The following is an 18,490-nucleotide window of genomic DNA, read 5'->3' on the forward strand; positions in this document are numbered from 1 at the left end:
TGGAGGTGGGCCCTCACGTCCAATGAGCTCATCCCAGGGTATATCCTGCATGTTGGCACCACGACTAACGGCAGGAATTACATCCTCTGTGCTCTCTGCAGTTTTACCAGTTCGTGCAAGATGTAGAACTTTTCTTGAAGCCCTGTATACAGGTTGTATCTACTCTCCAAGCCTCCAACTTAGGTTGGTCTTTGTTTGGAATTCAGTAGTAAAAACTAAAGACTTGGGAGTGAAGATCCTTAACACTAAAACAATTCACAAGCAGCCAGCTTTGGAACATCCTGGGACCCCATCTGTGACTTCTGGAAATACTACCGTGTGCTCTTATCCCTGCGTGAGAGTCCCTGCAGGGAAACAGAAGAATGAGCTGGCTGGAGGGGAGGTGTAATGGGCAACATACTCTTTCCATACTTTATTTTCTTCTACAAATACAGTACAAAAATAGATTATTTTTTTAACATGATTAAGTGTAAGCCATTTTCTTGCATTTCAATCTTTCCTCTGTGACCACCAATGACTAGACTGTATTTCTCCCTATTTTTAAAGAGACAGTGTCAGTGTAATTTAATTATAAAGATGCTGCAAAAGACAGATCAGCATTTCTATTACACAACTGCGGGAAAAGCTTGTGTAGATCTAACATTCCTCTCAACAGTTTTTAAAAGCTTAGGTACTGGATAACATTTACAAGAGTTCTCTGCTTTCAGTGAATTTTGTCTCCGACAATAAGACTCAGCCAGTTTTACATATTTTGCTCCAAAACATATCCACGTGTCTTGATAAAACTGAAACACATATAAATTCAAATTGCTTAGGAAGACATATGTAACCTTAAGTTTGAAATCAGGACGGGGCTTCTCCCTTCTAATGCACAAGATTTCTGAAAGTAAAGAAAGACTGGAGGCTGAAAAGCCAAAACTGAGTTTTCACACAAGGCAGGTATTCTTCAGAAAGTAAATTTTCAAATTCCTCTGAATCCTGATTGCGTGTTTCTTTACACCTTGGAGGAAGTATTTCCCCCTCTGTAACAATAAGACAGTAAGACCAGAACTCTACCTCACGGCTGGTTTGGATGAGGTATGAATCAAAGAGGGCGTTACCAGTCCTTTGGCCAGCTCACCACAGACTGTCACGGAGCAGCTGCGTGCTTTAGTTCTGGGCAAGCAGGAAAAATTGGGAAGGAGAAAAATGGAAAAAAGAGAGTGCTAATGAAAGGAATGCCTCAGAAAACAGAATTATCAATGCTGAGTGATAGAGAGCAAAAACCCCAACAGCACAAAGTGACCTTCCCAGAAGGTACACCTACACATCTGCTTCTCTTAAGTCGAAGGATAAAAGGTTGAACCTAATTACCTGTGATTGATTGATAGCAAAAGAAACTCTTGATACTGCATTAGGTTGGTCCCTGATAGCTCAGAAACCGAAGAGCAGAGAAGACTAGGTCCTTCACTGGCAAAGGATACTTTTGTTGTGATTACTGTTCTTGCATCTGGAAACAGCCAAGAAATGCTTGTTCTGATCACAGTTTCTCAAAAGGGAATAACTGTGCTGCTTCTCCTTTCTTTTCTCGTTTGCTCTTTCTGGTTGTCTTCTCTTCTTTTTTTTTCTCTAACTGGCGATTTTGGGGCCAAGAAACAGCCATATTCCCTACTGTAGTCTCTGAACTCGGACCTCCTTCTTCATCAGAAGAGAATCCTGCTCCTTTCTCTGTCACAGGTGCTGATGGCTCAGTCTGGAAAAAACAGGTGTGAAAACTGAAAAATTGCTCTAGAAATCACTTGTAACTACCTGTTTCTAAAAGGGCTTGTCTTCCATCCCAGTTGACAGTGACATTACAAAAGTCAGCTGCTTTGGTTTGGGCCTCTTTCTTACCCAAAGCACTGTGTTTCTATTCTTGGATGTCATTCTTTCAACACAAGCAAAGTATTTTTGGCGGTGGAAGAATAAAATAAACCTGCTTTAAAAAGATCATGCCTGTCACCTTTCTCAATGGGGAAATGATTAAGAACTAAACACCTGATGCCCTAACAAAAAAGCAGCCCCCTTCTCATCCTGTTAGCTTGGCTTGGAGGAATAAATCTAGGAAGGGGATCTGTAAAACAGGAAATACTAAAAAACGATGCTTTGGGAAACATTAATCTCTTGTTAAATGATAATGAATCTTTCATGGACATGACCACATCGTATTTCTGTTGTAGTTTTTTCTACTAGTTGCTTGTCACATGCTAACAACAGGAAAGAAAAATATTTTTGAGCAACTACACTCTGGAAGTTCTATACTCTACAGCTGTAAACATAACACATTGGAAAGACTGGAAAAAAATGTCTTGGTAGAGAAATATCATCCTGAAAAAGATGTCGCTAATAGAAATGCAGAATACCTTGACAGAGTAGCGTTGCTTCAGTCTCTCTCTGATGAGAAGTCCTTTTGTCAGCAGCTTCCAATTGCCCAGAGCTCTTTTCTCACGCTTCTGTGTGGGATTGTTATTGAAAAGAGAAAAATTTACTATTTTAAATTTTAATATATTTACACCCACAGAAAATGGAAGTTTGAAGATTTTAAACTGCCATCAAAAAACCCATGCCAACTTACATGTGTCACATTAAAAGATTATTGGCCAGTAGGATTCTTAAGAGTAAAAAGTATTGGTGTCCAGTTATCTGGTAAATACATGAATTACTGTCACTTACTAACATGGCACCCTGACTGTGTAAATTACACCATAACCACCTCCAAAACTTTAACGTCATAGATATATTCCTCATTTTTGTTTCCCAGCAGCTATGGAAAACTATTCCAGAGTATGCACTATCTATCTCAGATACTGCTACCCACTTGTATCGCATCCTGCTGCAGTGTGGACAGCAAGCCCAAAATGGCGCATTTGGGGGATGCAACCAGCCACTCATGGTCACAGAACTCTGTGTCTGTTGCTTACACAGCCCACCCTTGTTTGACTGTCCACAGTTTAAGTGAAATTTACTTAATAAATGTAACAATAAAGAAGCTGCAAGACTAATTCTCACCTCCTTCTCCTTCTTTTCTATTTCTGCTTGTTCATTCTCCCAGGCAGCAATGAGGACCTCTTTATACTCCTCACAGACAACATAGCCATCGGTACTAGGAAGGAGAACACAATCCTCTGTCATCTACTAGAACAAAAAAGAAAGGGAGCAAATGCCTGCTGACCCAGCCAAACCAAAAGCTACTGAATATTGACAGAGCTGTCTGTCTCACAGGATCTAAGTGTAACTCTTCACATGTACTCCTTAACACAGGGTGTACAACTTCTGCAGGACATCAACATCTGTCAGCTGCAACAAAGCAGCTTTACATACACTGGGTGCGAGTAGCCGCCATGAAAATCAAATCCAGTGATGGCCTGAGCACAGTCAATGTCCAACTTCCGCGCCAATCTGTTCAGATTTGGGAGTCTCAGCTGCACACAGCCAATGGGTAACATGGATGGCAGGAAGAGATAGACGTTTCCGTATTCATTCCGAGGAACCTGTTATTACAAAATTAAAGAGAAATGGTGACACTCCTGCTCTCTGGAGAGAGATGAAAATCCCTGCTGCAAGTCAGGGTCTCTCCCTTCCTTCTGACCTGCTACATTCCACTCCAGTATTTGATTAACATTCACATGACAAGGCACAAGCCTAGATTTTAGCTGCATGGTTATCTCCTAGCTATATTCTCTGCCCAGGCCTTGTTACTCAAGCTGTAATGCAGAGAATTAGCAAAACAAACATGGGCTAGAAAAACTAGATCAATGATATTACAATGTTAGCAGTCTGCACTGCTAGCACTCATTACTTGTACTCAGGGAAGAAAGGCCTCAGTGAAGTTTTGACCATTTCCTCCTAGATGCAGTTACCTCTGAACTCTTAATCCTGAATCCAGATGTTATTGACTGATCTCACCTCTGAAACATGCAACTTCCGGAAAAATAAAGCCCACATCTCCATACAAAACACTTCCTTTAACACAGCTCTCTGCTCTTCTAGCTACCTTTCCATCCACTGCTATAGGCGGCTGATATTCCTCCGTCTGCCAGTGACCAAACAGTGCCAGGTCCTCTTTGTCCCGGTTTGCAGGCTCTGCAAGGCGCGCCTTCCTCGCCTGGTTGGAAAAGCCTTTCACCATCTGTGCAAACACAATGACCGAGCCTGTACCACCACCACAAGCTGCCAGTGATTTCAGGCTTTTCCTAGGACACCAAAGAAGGCAGCTCTGGGAGACAAGAAATATTTATTTCCTAGCTTCACTATCCATTGCTTATAAATGATAACGCACAGCACCTGTATGCAGGAGGGAGCCTACAGTTCATATACAATGCTAGGATGCTTTTAAAGAAGATGAAAAGGGTGCAGTTCTACATACCCTCGCGGTGGGAAGAACAGATAGCAGGGCTTTGGGTAGTCTGTAGAAAACTATAGGTACAGTAGATGGACAGATTCACGATGCAGCTACTACAAACCATGCAAGCAAGTGAGAAATCTACATCTGCTGACAGAGACAAGGCAAAAACCAAAACAGAACTGAGCTTGAACTTTAGAGGGCAAACGTGCTGCACAAGAGGAAGTCAAACCCTCTTACCTTGTAAGGCACTTCTCCAATCCTCACCACTCGGGCTTTCTTCAGCCAAGTGTCCTTGGAGTGCAGCGTGTGTACGCAGTCTCTAAAAAGGCCGTAAGGAAGCAACCATAAGAGCTTTGAAGTTTCTCCATAAGAGACTTCCAAACTGTTATTCACATTAGGAATAGTAAAAAAGCTGTATCTAAGTGATATACAAATGCTGTCTGAGCAGATAAATGCCTCACCCTGTCTATGCGTGTGACCTGAGACTACTGCTGATTGATACCATTGTGGTCTTCACATAAATTAGCTCTTAAATTTGTTACGAAGATCACACTTGTGCATGACAACATGTGCACCACTCACCTGGAGTAGACAGCCTCTCCCCTGCAGTACCCCAGGATAGCAGCTGACTCAGGATAGATTGCCTGGTATTTCAAGAGGTGCCTCTTCAGTGCATAAAGAGGGTGGTTTTTGTACTCTCCAATTGCTGTTGGTAGAGGTTGATCTTGAAGCTTAACTTGAAACTGTAGGGGTTACACAAAGAAGAGTGATTTCACAACCCTCTTGCACTACCCTTGGTAAGAAAATAATGATTATAGTATTGGTCAAAGGAAAAAAACACCAGAAACTTAAATCAGATGAGCCAACGACCAAAGCATTCTTGCTGGGACCAGGTACTTAAATGTGTACCTCGACCTACATATTTTAAGGACTCTCTCTGAGAAGAGTAATGCTAAACTGTACAGAAACCACATTCGTACATTTGCAACATGGGCTGGGCAGTACTTCTGCTATCTGGATTTCTCTGAACAGCCTCCATTTGATACTATCTTAATTTATCATTGTATATTCCCGTTAAAACATGCTCAATCTGAACATTTCAAGCTCAAATACAAACCTCCCTCCTCCTGGAAAGATTCCTAATGATTTTTGCCTGAGTGAGAATCCAGAGACTGGTCTCCTGGCACTAAATGTCCTGAATAACCTATTGCAATTTACCTCATTTTCCTCCTTCTTGTCTCTTTCCACATAGGGACTTTTATACGGCTGCAGTGTGTCTTCCCACCACTCAGGGTCCACACGACTCTTCCTTGTCACGGTCATCCACACTGGGTCGTATCTTTGTGTCACATCCCTGACACTCCCATCATTGTCAAATCCCACAATATAGAAAAGCGGCTTTGTGGCATATGTAAAGCACAGCTGGGGCTGGCCAACGTTGCCATGAACACAGTCTACGCACACCCATTTGTCCTCACGTTCAAGGAAAACTTCCAGCCACTGGTCTGTGCCTATCACTTTCCTTACCTCCTGCTGTCCATCATCCTCATCACTAGAAATTATTTTGTTTCTCTTTCTCTGCACATGAGGCAAGGCTGGAGCTGCACTTTTTGCTGGCTTAGGCTCAGCTCCATATGAATTTTTGGATAGCCTTGATTCTGAAGTCTCAGGTTTTGGGCTTTTTATAGCTGTTACTTTTGACTTCTGGGAGCCTAGTTTGCTCTTCCGCCTTTTAGAGACATTTTCAAAATCCTCATCGGAGAGACCACTCTCCTCCTCTGAAAATTCAAAGTCCGAAGCACTGCGCTCATCACTTCCACTCTCTTCTTTGTAACACACTTTGGAGGCCACTCGTCTCCGGCGATCATTCTTGGGCCTGACTGGCACATCTTTTTCCACTATACTGCTCTCTTCTTTACTAGACTCCTTCTGTTCCTGGCTGCCTGTAGTCAACTTTGACTTGCGTGTCCTTTTGGTCTGAGCAGTTTGGCATTTCTTTGGCTCCTTGTTGTCTTCTTCACTCTCTGAGGATTTTTCATCCTGTTTGGCTTTTCTGCAGGGGCATTTTTTTGCTACAGCTTTGGGTGCTGTGGCAGAACTCTCCTGCCCCTCGGAGGTACTGCTGAGAGACTGCCTCTTGGATGAGCTTTTTCCCTGCAAAGAAAGAAGCTAGGTCACTTTTATTACCATGGCTAAAAATAAATTAAAAAAACCCAACCTGAAATCAGCTCGAGGTGCATGCAGACCAAAGGTTGGCCACCATGATAACTCTGCATGTCTTAGGGAGTTGAAAACTTCAGGCAAATGACTGAAGAGAAGTGTACTCAAGCAGCAAGTGTTTGCTGTCTCAGTTTTAAAGGAATTTAAAACCACTGAAGCATAAGAAGTCTTTGCTGAAACACATAAAATGGGTGGTTCTTTTAGAGGAGAAACCTAAAAACTAAGGGTTTGCGTCTTCTGCACTATAGACGCATAGAACATGTCATCACCCTGGTTCATGCAGTAAGTGATTAACTTCAAGCTGCAGCAGCCAGAAAGTTCTTTTCAATCCTACTCACTAAACCAGTGACCTATTCCTTATTCCACACACCCAACAAACACTACCTTTGCTCTTGTTTCCTTGAGAGGAATAGGCTGAAAAGACAGCACGAGACGACACAGCAGCTGTAATGCTCGCAGAATAATTAAAAATATCTGCAAAAGAAAAAATAAAGCAAGTTTAACCTTTTTTCAAGGAATATTAAAAAAATACTCTTGAAATTCTTTTACAATCTGGGTTCTTTCACAGATCATTTTCATTTCTACATTGTTACCAGTGCTGTATACACTGACACAGATGTGTAGGTAGCCCAGTTGCTACAGTATTAAAGCACCACGCAGTCTTCTCTGGCTCTTGTTTATGGTACTACAGTGACAGGGGTACTGCTGTTAACTCACAGATGAGGAACCGATTCCTAAAGAGGCCAAATGACCCATCCTGCTTGAGCAGATGCGCTGTCACCCAAACCCCATGTACCCTATCACTCTCTCACTCTTGAGGAAAACTGAGTAAGATGACTCTAAATCCTGCCTCCCAAAGGTGGCCAAAGGCAACCACACACCATCAGCAGAACCCAGCAGAAACACCAGCCATTCAGAGGATGTCATTACAGGCACAACTGAGTGGCTAACACCTGTGACCCGGCAACTGCCTTCCTGCATGAGACCCAACTGAAGCTGCGCCGGCAAGACTTGCTTTGTCTGTTCCTCCTGTCCCAGGAAGTGACATCTCTGCATTTCCACTGCAAGGCTGCAAAGCCACCAGAACAACTGCTTCCTGCTTTGCAGCAGAGAAGCTGCAACGTCCCACTTTATCAGCAACAGGGCAGAGCTGCAAGCTGTGCACCTGAAAAGCAGCAGCTCGTGTCTGCTCTTTCAAATGTCCCCTATCAATTTGATCTCCTGTGTTTCCCTCTCCCTCGGTTGTTTTACCAAAATCTCTGTGTGACTTGAAGCAACTGACTCCACTTCTTCCCTTAATCCAATTCCACCACAAAATGACCGTAGAGTTGAAGTCCTTTTGAAGCCTTGGGCTGCTCTAAATCAAAGCTCAATTCCTTTGGCCTTCAGTATTATTATTATTACTCATAGTAATAAACTACCAACCGTCTAACTAACTCAAAGATCTGTAAAAAGTTTCTCTGGCTGTAAGTGAGCCCAAGAATTTCCTCACTCAAATTAGTATTTCAGAAGAAACCTATTAAGCTGGTTTTCTTTGATCTACACTGCTAAAGCAATATAAAGAAGCCAAAGCACAATTAGGAACAAGTAGCTCTATACACTGTACCTAAAGTAATCCACAGCAGAACATGGAGCACGCAGTGACATCAACCAGAATTAGAGTGCTCCAGTTAGGCACAGTTCAAACTGAATAATTTAATCACAGAAGAATCCAGATAAAAATACAACAAAAAAGCCACAGAATCACCTAAGTCACCAATTGGTTTTCTGCAAATCCATCCCTCAAACACCACTTTGTGTATGACCTGACAGCACTACAGCACTGATCTGGCAGCCAAACTCAGCAACCAACCCTGCACTTCCCAGTCACTTACATGAACCAACTCTTCATCATCCCGTGCAGCATAGATGGCAAAGCGCCTCTCCAAGGTCGACTGAAGGGGCTCTCCTTTTTCAGTGGAAAGCTCATCATTGACAGTGAAGGTTCCAACAAACCTGAAGTATGAGACACCTACTTATTGTCTAGTGTTTGTGATTGTAATCTTAAACTTCAGAGTTTATCCTTTCCTTCTGTAAAAAGGACAGACTCTCACCTCAGAAAAATCACTGAAAATTGGTAATTACATTTACTCCTCTCCCTGAACCCTGGCTCTACATTCTATGTGATAGCATGATTAGGAGAGAGAGTTTTACCATTTCACCAAGTTGGAAAGGTAGAGAAGGTCCACTTGGCCTGCAGACACTTTCGTGAAGTGGGTAGGGATGATGGACAGACCAATGGCATGAAGATCTGGCTGACTGCAGATCCTGTTCCTGTAGAAACCATTTCCTAGTAAACACAAGAGGTGAACCTGAGAGAAAAAAGTTTCTACAGTGAGTTCACAAGAGATTTTCTTTGCTGGAAGTATTGTCCATGGTAAAGATGAGGAAGGCTTTACTGCTCCTTTCAAGAGAGACAGGCAACACTGAAGCCTCCCAAGCATACACAGTGGACACAGGGCTGTCTTCAGTTCCATTAGAAGACAGAAAAGCCTTGAAGCCCCTGTCAGTGTTTCCTGCTCTACATGAGACAGTTTAACCCTGGCAGAATGAGCAGATACACACTCAATGGAGAAATATACACCCTACTCACATCTGCTTTGAGTTAGAATTTTACTAATGCAGTCACTGATGTTTCTAACTTACAGTTTAGGAGAAGTCTAATGAGCATTTGGACTACAGACTTTTTATTTTTTCACTTCTAGCCATGGCCCCAAATTATTTGATCAAAATTAGTTTCTTCTTCATTACGTATCAGTTCAGACATCTTTACGCCCAATTTTTTCTCTGCCAGGTTTCTCTGTGACCAATACCTTATGTGTGTCCTCACGAACCTCCTTGCTGAAACGTTTCATCATTCTCCGAAGATAAATCTCAAACTCGGCTTTCCTCTTTTCTCTGTGTAAGATTACAAAAGAAATGGATGTTGTGGGTTTTCTAGGAACCTGCCTTTCTAGATTCCTGAATTGGATCAGTTCTCAAAGAGAATCCATCCCAGAGAATCTTCCGTGCACACTTAACACAAGTTTAGTTACTGGCTACATGAATAGGCATGCAGCTGCACATGACTAATAAACTGTGAACTCCACGCACCAAACTACTGAGAGCTTGGGTATATTCAGATGGCCTAACTTCTACCTAACTTTACGTGCCTATAGTTTCCTACCAGACAGCTCTGGACAGCTCCAACTTAAACTTATAATTCACCGTCTGAATTGTTTGAGTTTTAGATTACTGCTAGCATTCCATTCAGATTCCTGGAAAAATGGTTTTCTCTTCATTGATGAAATCATTTAACTTAAAAGGCAACAGATATTCTGGCTGCTTTGTTATGAAGGGCTGGCCCGGCACAGTGCCCACCCTGTAACAGCACGAAATATCATCAGGCCTCCAGCTGCCACACAAAGCAAGCTGTCCTTGGTATAATGCTTCCAGATGCCAAGGGCATTCATTTGACCCACCTGCTCACACCTCAAGTATGGACACACAGAGGCTTCCACCTGAGCTGCTAAGATATTTACAGTACAACAACGGCATTCACCCAGAGTTCTCCTTGAAGACAGCTACTGCTGTCCCTGGTTTGGAAATGCAGATATTAAAGCACAATGAAGTTACACGCTTGATTTTCAAGAAAGGAAAAACCTCCACCAAAGATTTTTGGTAAAACTGTCAGTGTGTAAACTGTTCTCCATTCCATGACCTCACATCATTCCAACTCTGCACAAAATGAGGATTTCCACCCAGAACAGAGCAAGTCAGTGACAGTCAAGACTTAGCATATTTTTAACTTCATCCTTTAATGGCCCTCTGCTACCTTCCCTGTTCTTACCTCCTCTGTCTTTTCTTCGCCTGCTCTGGGGTTTCAATCTCTATCTCGACAGGGTTGCTTGGCAGCACCACCGCCGGAAGAGCAGCAGCTTCTTCTAACTTATCTGTGGCAGGTTCCTGGAGTTCTGGAAAAATAAAATATTACTAAATGGTAAGTAACATGGAATAGATGCCCCAGAAAGGTCTGACAATGGGATAAGAACCTACCTATTCCTTCTCAAGTGTTCAAACAACCTACAGACAGAACATGCCCAGTAATTACCAGCTCCTGGATCTTCCATAACACTGTGTGTGCTCAGTTATTTCAAATAACTGTGGGATCCCAGCCACCTGTTGCTGAGGAATCAGCTCAGCACCGTCTAATGGCAAGTGACTGCCACAGGCAAACTCAATCAGGAGAAAGGTGAATGAAGCACATGTGACTTGAAAGGTACTTGTAGAGTAGCAAAGAAAAAACCTGACAACTGTTCACTTTGGAAGGCATAAAGCTGTAACAGCAAAATTCAAAGATTATGACCATTGTGATTCTTATCACAGTTTGTTGATGGCCACCTAATCAAACAGCTCAGTTGGTTTCATCTCCACTCTCCTGTACTAGGAAGTTGCAGGTTAGCTGCTCAATATCAGACAACACAAACGCTGATAAAGTGCTTTGTGCATGGTAGCATAATTTTAACGTAAGCCAACAAATAGTCAAATTCAAGGCACTACCATCTGTGGTTGTCTGTTTTTTTTCTAGTTTGCAACCATTCTAAAAGCATTGTGAGACATGAGCTTTTAAAGATACAGATATGCACGAGGCACACTTCAGATATACGGAGTACACACATTTACCTGAATCCAAATGAGAAATGGTTCAAAAATCAAATTAGAAAAGTGTTTAAGAATATTTACTCCTTAAAATGAATAAACATGCAATTGTTACCTTCCACATCCTCCCACTCATCTTCACTTTCATCATCATCATTGCCAGTATTGTCTTCATCCATCTCTTTTTTAACAGGAGATTCACTCTTCAACTTCTTCTCCTGAGGGGGCTTCAGCAAGTCACTGTTAAAATTATCAAAATGGCTTTAGCATCAGGAAGTGTAGGTGCTTGTTTATTTAAGAAAAATAGAGAAAGAACACACTATAAATAAGGAAATAAATGAAGCATGACTTCTGCATCAGTAACAACAGATTGAGTACTTGACAATTAAACCACAGTGACCTTCTCTGTAAAGCAAACCATTTTTGCCAGAAATAATCATGGGCTCAATGGAGCAACAGTTTTTCAGTGCAAACTTAGGTCATGGTTCTGCAAGATGTTTAGGAAGGAAGATGCCTGAACCTACAAAAGGCCCCATCCTTTTGAATAGCTTGTACAAATGAGTCCTTGGAAAAATGGTTCACTGAATCATTTGTTCTTATTGAACCTTCAAAGCATACTGAAAGTGGAAGTGTTTCTGCTTCACTACATCAATACCCAAGGCTCTGGCTGGTCAGTGAAATGAGACCAATCAGGTTAATTTTGTTTTATTAACTCATTTGCTATAGCAATCACAATGGGCAGAGCATATTGGTATTATATCTGGATTCCAAAAAACACCAGAGAATGATATGTTTAGATTTCTGCTCATCATTTTAAATCCAAATCTCAGGCCAACATTTCTATTCATGCTGGATTCCATAGCGCCTCCCTACTCCCATGAAAAAACTATAACAAGTGAAATAAAAATTTATATTTAAACCACTTAATTTGAAAAGGCTCACATATTTGCTTCCCATACAGTCTATCTCCCTCAGGACTGACTCCGCAATGACTAAGGCAGTACTTCTGTTCAGCTGTGTGATAGAAACATACTAAAATGGACTGATAGCCTAAAATAAACTGCTCACATGCACATATGCAGCACTTGGGCCCTAAACAAATAACATGCAACCATGAAGATGGAGCTCCTATAGACTTGAACGATAAGTAAACTTACCTGCATGTCTCCTCTTTGTTAGGATTCCCTTTATTTCTAGTAATTTTTTTGTGTTCCTTTGTTAGTGATTTTGCCCCTTTTTGTTTTGAAGGCCTATTTGCTGACTTGGAAACCCTAATATCACAATCTTCTTTCTTCTTCCTAGCCAGAGCTTTTGAGTCATTCTTCTTTATACTGGGCTTTTTCTCTTCAAAATCATCTGCATGGGACAGAAGAAAGGAAGGTATGTTAAAAGGATGAAGTTTCATCTCTATGACAATCAGAAAAAACACCTCCACAGACTTCATTAGAGCCAGCTACAGAAGAAAGTGAGCACTCACAATGATGAGCATGCCATCGTTTCTGAATAAATAGGTAAGAAGTGTACAACAAGACCTGTTTAAGGAAAATACTCATAATAATATAGTGGACAAGAAGTACATAAAGATTCCTATAGTCCTACCAGTGGGGTCAGTTGAAAAACAAGCATCACACTTGCCACTCATAAGAAATTATTACTCTGTGAAGCTGCTCTGGAGAACTTTTTCAGGGCACCTCCCGCGACACAGACCCGCACGTCGCTGCCGCCGCAGCCCCGCTACGGCCGAGGTAAGACAAGCCGCTCGCTGCCTGATTTTCAACCTTTGTTAGTGCCTCCAGACAGCGAGCGGGGCCCGCTCCAGGCCCGGATTTAAACGCCCGCTTTCTGTGTGCCAATCGTCCCGCCCCCGGGCACCGTGCACAACAGTCATCCGCGCCTCCAGCCTGAAGTAACGGCCCTTTCCCTCACACGGGCTGCCGCGATCCAGCGCTGCGCTAAGAGCGAGCTGACACCCGCTGCTCCCCGACCCCCCCCCCCCCCGGAACACCAGAGGCCTGGAGCGGCCCCAAACCCCGGCGATGGCGCAGCGCCCGGCCCAGCTCGACATGGCCTCCCTCCCGCACTCACCCTCCCCCTCCTTCTCCTCCTCCTCCTCCTCCGGCTCGCCCCGCGGCGCCCCCAGCCCCCCGGAGCGCCTCTTGCTGGCAGCCGCTGGCCGGGGCGATGCTTTGCGCTTCCTGGCCATAGCGCTCCCCCGGCAGCGGGCAGGCTGCCTCCCCACGGCAGTCCCCGCCGTGCCGCCGCCGCCCCGCCCCCGTCGGAGGGGAAGGGGAAGGGCCATAAAGTCTCGCGGGAGAGCGCGGGAGGCGGTTTGAAAGATGGCGGATGAGGTGGACCAGGTGAGCGGCTCCTTGCTTCCCTCAGGGCAAGAGGCAGTGGCGAGGCTTTCTCCGCTGCGCCGGGTGTGTGCTCCTGCCCTCCCGGCGCCTCGGGAAATTTCCGCGGCTGGAGGGGTGTAAGATGGAGGCAGGCTTTCGGCTGCCTAGCTGGGGCTGGGCGTACCTCCCGGCACAGCCCCCCCACTTGGGCAGCCTTCCTGAGGGGCAGCCCTCCAGTGCTTTCCGTGTGAGATGAGGTTACTGCACGGCGCCTCCCGGTACCTGTGCTGCCGCTGTGGTTGTCAGGGGTGCGGGCAGGGCCCACTTCGGGCCTCAGGAACTGCCGGAGGAGGGAAACAGTAAAGCTACTGAGGAGAATATCCTTGTCTCTGCCTCACTGGGAAGGAAATAGCGTGCTGCGGGATGTGCACAAAAACGTTCACACATTTTAGCTGTGATCCTGACAGTATGCTTTTAGTGTAAAAAGACCTCAGTCCGGTGTGTGGTCAGGTTTCTAACCTGCCTTGAGGCCTGGTGTGACTGCTGCATTGTCGAGCTAGGCCTCGAGGAGAGGTGTTGTGTTTGGGCAGGAGGGGCAGCATGTTACCCACGTGTGCTGGCAAAAATGACTGTATTTGGTGCCACGTGATGGCACAGGTATGGTGCTGGTTCATGCAGATAAGGCTTTCTGCTGCAATATTGACAATGGTTGCTAATAAGGAATACAGTTTATACAACAGTGTGTGTGAGGCACGATTTGCTGCAAACTAAACTGAAGTCTTTTAACTCATTTTGCTCAGGCTAGTGAATGCCCATAGACTGGTAACATCAGCTACACTCAAGTTCAACAGGATGTGAAGGAATGATTTGGAATATTTGAATCCATGTTCTTACCTCTTTGTTTTCTGTGTCTCATAAACACAGGAGGAAATTCCACTGGAATCGAAAAGTTAACAGGCTTCCTCTGTACAATAACTTTCAATTTTTTTTTTAGCAACAAACAACAAATACTGTAGAGGAGCCACTTGATCTCATCAGACTCAGTCTAGATGAGCGAATCTATGTCAAAATGAGGAACGACAGAGAGCTTAGAGGCAGACTACATGTAAGTAAAACTTTCAGAACACTACCATGTTTATTCAGCTAAGCACTGGGCAGCCTTTTTTATGTACAACAGTCTAGTACACAGATGCCCCATCCCTGGAAACATTGAAGGTCAGGGCTCTGAGCAACCTGATCTAGTTGAAGATGTCCCTGCTCATTGCAGGGGGGTTGGACTAGATGGCCCTTGAAGGTCCCCTCCAACCCAGACGATTCTATGATTCTTCCACTGATTGTTTAAAAATATTAGTTTAACAGTGCAAGTAATTGTGTCTCATGGTTAGAGAAGGTAGGCTACAAATCATCTTAATAACAAGGGCTGAACCCTTTCTCTCATCAAAAGTGTGATGTGATTGGTGGCAAAATCTAATTTATTCTGCACTCTGTTATTAAACACTTCTCTAGAGATTCAAGAGATGTATTTTGTTTTTTGTCTCCTAAATGATACTAAGCAATTCATTCTACTGCTTTTGGCTTTGTTTCTGTGTCAGTGAAATAAGCAATAATGCTGCAAGCCTCTTCTTGTGAAGTACCGTGAGGTCTGTTTAAGACTGAATTAAGAATGAGATTATCATTACCAAACAAGTATCTCTTAGGGCACACCCTGTGAGGGTATGATGGGTTATGTACTCAGCTGGATTCTCCGCAGATCTTGTTTGTTTAAGAGCTTTCTTCTGAGAATGATATGTCTCTTGACAAGACAGATTTTTGCTTTCTATTCAGTCAGTCATCCTTCCTGAGTACATACTTCCTGAGTGTTGGGGAAGAGATCCAGCTGCCTCATGTGTTAAGTGGGCCTCAGGTCCTTTGGAAACACAAAGATGAGGAGAAATCTGAGGCTTACATGTAGTTTGCAACATGCTTTTGTAAGGTGTTTGGAACATGTGCTTATTTTAATTTTTTGTAGCATCGTATGAATTACAGCTTTCATATCATTTAAGTTGGCCCCAGGCAATGGATTCCAGGAGGGTGGACTGGCAGCAGAGAATGTGTAGCTGGTTTAATGTTAATGAAGTGTGTCTGTCTCCGAGTTCTTGCATATGTTCTTGCTGAAAGCTTCAGAGCTATTTCCTGGAAGAGTGTTTCAGTGAATAAAATTGTCTTCCTTTCTTTTTATACTTCAGAGTACTGATTTGTTGGCATTTATGTTTGAAATTATAACTATAACTGATACTACTTTGTTTTGACATAGCAGCACATTTTGGTCAAAATCAGGCTAAACTAATTATGTCTGAAACTCTTGCTATAATTCTCATTTTAATGAGCTTGTGTTTTAATTTTGGAAGAAATAATAAACTAATTTAATTCCTACAGGCATATGATCAGCACTTAAATATGATTTTGGGTGATGTGGAAGAAACCGTAACCACAATAGAGATTGATGAAGAAACCTATGAAGAGATTTATAAAGTAAGAACTTTAGTGTATTTATCCCCATAGAAAACTTTTTTAAAAACTAAACTATGTTAGTGTTAAAGTAGTTTATTGCTGACTACTTTTTGAATGAAGATCTAAAAGAACTTTTGCGTAAATTGTTACAGCAGTACAAAGGATATCCAAAGAAGTGGTGTTAGTTGTATTGATCTCTGCAGCATGCCAGAATGTTGTGTGTTTGAGCTTATGTTTGTTGGAGTTGTTTCTGGTGTTTTATGATTTAATTTGGTTGTATGCTTAGCAGATATGTTTTGTAAACTATGCTTTTGTAAATGTAAACTTTTTTTTCCTTCTTCATAGTCTACCAAAAGGAATATTCCGATGCTCTTTGTCAGAGGTGACGGCGTCGTGCTTGTAGCTCCCCCATTGAGGGTTGGTTGAAGCAACAAAGGATTTAACCTTTTTGGAAAGTTTCAGGCTTTTGGACAATGGTTCGTGTTTTGCTCATGTGTCTCAAAATTCTGTACGTGGTTTTTTATAGGATGTTTTTGTCTGTTTTTGGGAAGGGGAGGGAAGGGGAACCAGTTTGTCTTGCAGAAAGTACATGTAGTCAATTGAAGCAGAGTAAACCCAACCTGATTTTCTCATAATTCATGTAACTGCTATAAATTGACTGTCTTGTCACATCAGTAAAAGAATCGTTCATTTTTTTCAATCTTGGCAATAGCACTGTCTTAATTTTTTGTTTTAAATAAATTTGGTTTATCTTTCAGATTTGACTTGTCATGTTTTTGTTGAAGGCATTATTTTGATGTTCTTCTATAGAGCTAGTGCTGTATTAGGTTGTAGTATGTAGCCTCACTTTCTGAGAAAATAGTAACTTTTGTGTGTTGTGTTAATTTCTGTCCTTGCTAATACCTGAGTTTTGCAGACTGATGTTTGCAGGGGGCAATACTACATCAATCTACTGTGCTATAATTAATGGCTTTTCTGTGTTCAAATTCTTGATGCATATCCTTGTAGCAGGGAAATAGTGTATATATATGCATCTTCCACTTAAGATATGTAAAGACGATGGGCTTTACAATGTTTTCAGACTTTTTATTGTGTCTTTAACAGAGCTATGGTTTGCAAGGCCATAAGTAGAGGATGAGGTTGTTGCCTTGCGTGCTGTTGAGTTGCCTGCTGCATGCATTCATTTCCCACTGTCTGGAGCTTGTTTCAGTTCTTGAATATATTAAATTCTACTGGGTGCTCAAGATGCTCATTCGTTATCTGCAGTGAAGGTGCACTAGAACCCTGAACAAACCTCTTTTTTAATATAAACTTTCTTAGACCCACCTTGTTTGCACTTTATTCTCATTATGTGAAAAAAAAGGCATTATGTTATGAAATGTTTTAATAAGTATGTTTGAAAGGCAAAAAAGGGATGTAGGTCTACACTGGGACGTTTCCTACACAGCTTGATTTACGACTTAATAAACTTAATTTATCTAGATTCTTAGGTGTGCTCTGTAAGGTTAGCAAAAGCAGCTTGCTCTGGCACTTTCTCCTACAGTTAAAATCTTCATAATTTACATTAGTAGCTTGTGACAGTGGTGAGGAATGCAAGGTCTGCCTTGGTAAGCTCCAAGCCAGATTCTTCTTAAAGGAATACTAACTCTTTTGGCAGTAAAATATATACACTTAAAGATGAATGTATATTTCTTGCTCTTTGAAATAAGGAAAGCAAGGACTGATACAAAATCTGCTTTGGCTGCTAGGTGGCATCTGTACTTTGTTCTCATGCAATGTCCTCTAGCTTTGGGATAGATTTAAAAAATAGGAGTGAGCTGAAGCTGAAATAGTGAAGCTATTGCTGAGAACTAGTGTGTTAATAGTAATTATAGTCTTTAATTTTTAATCATGTGGAGGCTTCCTACCATATTCCTTGCACCTTCTTCTAGAAAGGACAAATCACTCCACTTGTACACACATGCAAGAATTTGTTATCTTAAACCTGTGTATGATGCTGGCTTTATATGTAGGTCCCTTGTATGCAAATGGAAGAAGAACGCTCACTGTACCATCTTTGCTTGAAGTTGGTCTGGGCTAGGATGAAAACAAATTTCTGTGATTCCTATCTCATCCATTCCTAGTATGCTATCTCTGCAAGAGTTAGCTCGGCAAGCATCAACTCCTGTTCCATGCGTACACAACCCGTGATGTTGGAAGAAAGCTAGTGATGCTACAACTGATTCCCATCTGGAAGGGATACAAGGAAAACTGCACTGAGATGCTTTTCAGTCTATTTTGTTTCCTGTTGCTCTAGGAGGCCAGAATAAGTGCTTAGGGGTAGAGGGAGTAAGAAGAGGTGAACACAGTGATAGTCCTCCAGGTCTCAGGGATCTGTGTGTCTGGGAAAGGGAGTATGTCTCTC

The 18,490-nt window shown here is 42.5% G+C and overlaps 2 protein-coding genes across 3 annotated transcripts; one reads left to right on the forward strand and one right to left on the reverse strand.

The window, feature by feature from the left end:
• Nucleotides 1-385: 385 nt before the first annotated feature.
• XPC (XPC complex subunit, DNA damage recognition and repair factor) lies at nucleotides 386-13,574 on the reverse strand. 2 transcript variants are annotated; one of them, XM_075762144.1, is made up of 16 exons: nucleotides 13,346-13,574; nucleotides 12,418-12,616; nucleotides 11,376-11,500; nucleotides 10,452-10,575; nucleotides 9,436-9,520; nucleotides 8,777-8,934; nucleotides 8,458-8,578; nucleotides 6,968-7,057; nucleotides 5,582-6,517; nucleotides 4,946-5,106; nucleotides 4,601-4,682; nucleotides 4,013-4,147; nucleotides 3,340-3,509; nucleotides 3,028-3,121; nucleotides 2,382-2,471; nucleotides 386-1,732 (listed from the first exon to the last, which is right to left on the reverse strand). In XM_075762144.1, the coding sequence occupies exons 1-16, from the start codon at nucleotides 13,557-13,559 to the stop codon at nucleotides 1,520-1,522; spliced, it is 2,997 nt and encodes a 998-aa protein (XP_075618259.1). In that variant the 5' UTR covers nucleotides 13,560-13,574; the 3' UTR covers nucleotides 386-1,519. The 2 variants fall into 2 exon arrangements, with proteins under 2 accessions (XP_075618259.1, XP_075618260.1); XM_075762145.1 differs by having other exon boundaries at nucleotides 5,891-6,517; nucleotides 13,346-13,512.
• LSM3 (LSM3 homolog, U6 small nuclear RNA and mRNA degradation associated) lies at nucleotides 13,528-16,645 on the forward strand. Its single transcript, XM_010304419.2, has 4 exons — nucleotides 13,528-13,617; nucleotides 14,591-14,701; nucleotides 16,012-16,107; nucleotides 16,432-16,645. Exons 1-4 carry the CDS (start codon nucleotides 13,597-13,599, stop codon nucleotides 16,510-16,512), a joined length of 309 nt encoding a protein of 102 aa, XP_010302721.1. The 5' UTR covers nucleotides 13,528-13,596; the 3' UTR covers nucleotides 16,513-16,645.
• Nucleotides 16,646-18,490: the final 1,845 nt, after the last annotated feature.

Source organism: Balearica regulorum, chromosome 10 (assembly GCF_011004875.1).
Source record: "Balearica regulorum gibbericeps isolate bBalReg1 chromosome 10, bBalReg1.pri, whole genome shotgun sequence".
NCBI classification, from domain to species: domain Eukaryota; kingdom Metazoa; phylum Chordata; class Aves; order Gruiformes; family Gruidae; genus Balearica; species Balearica regulorum.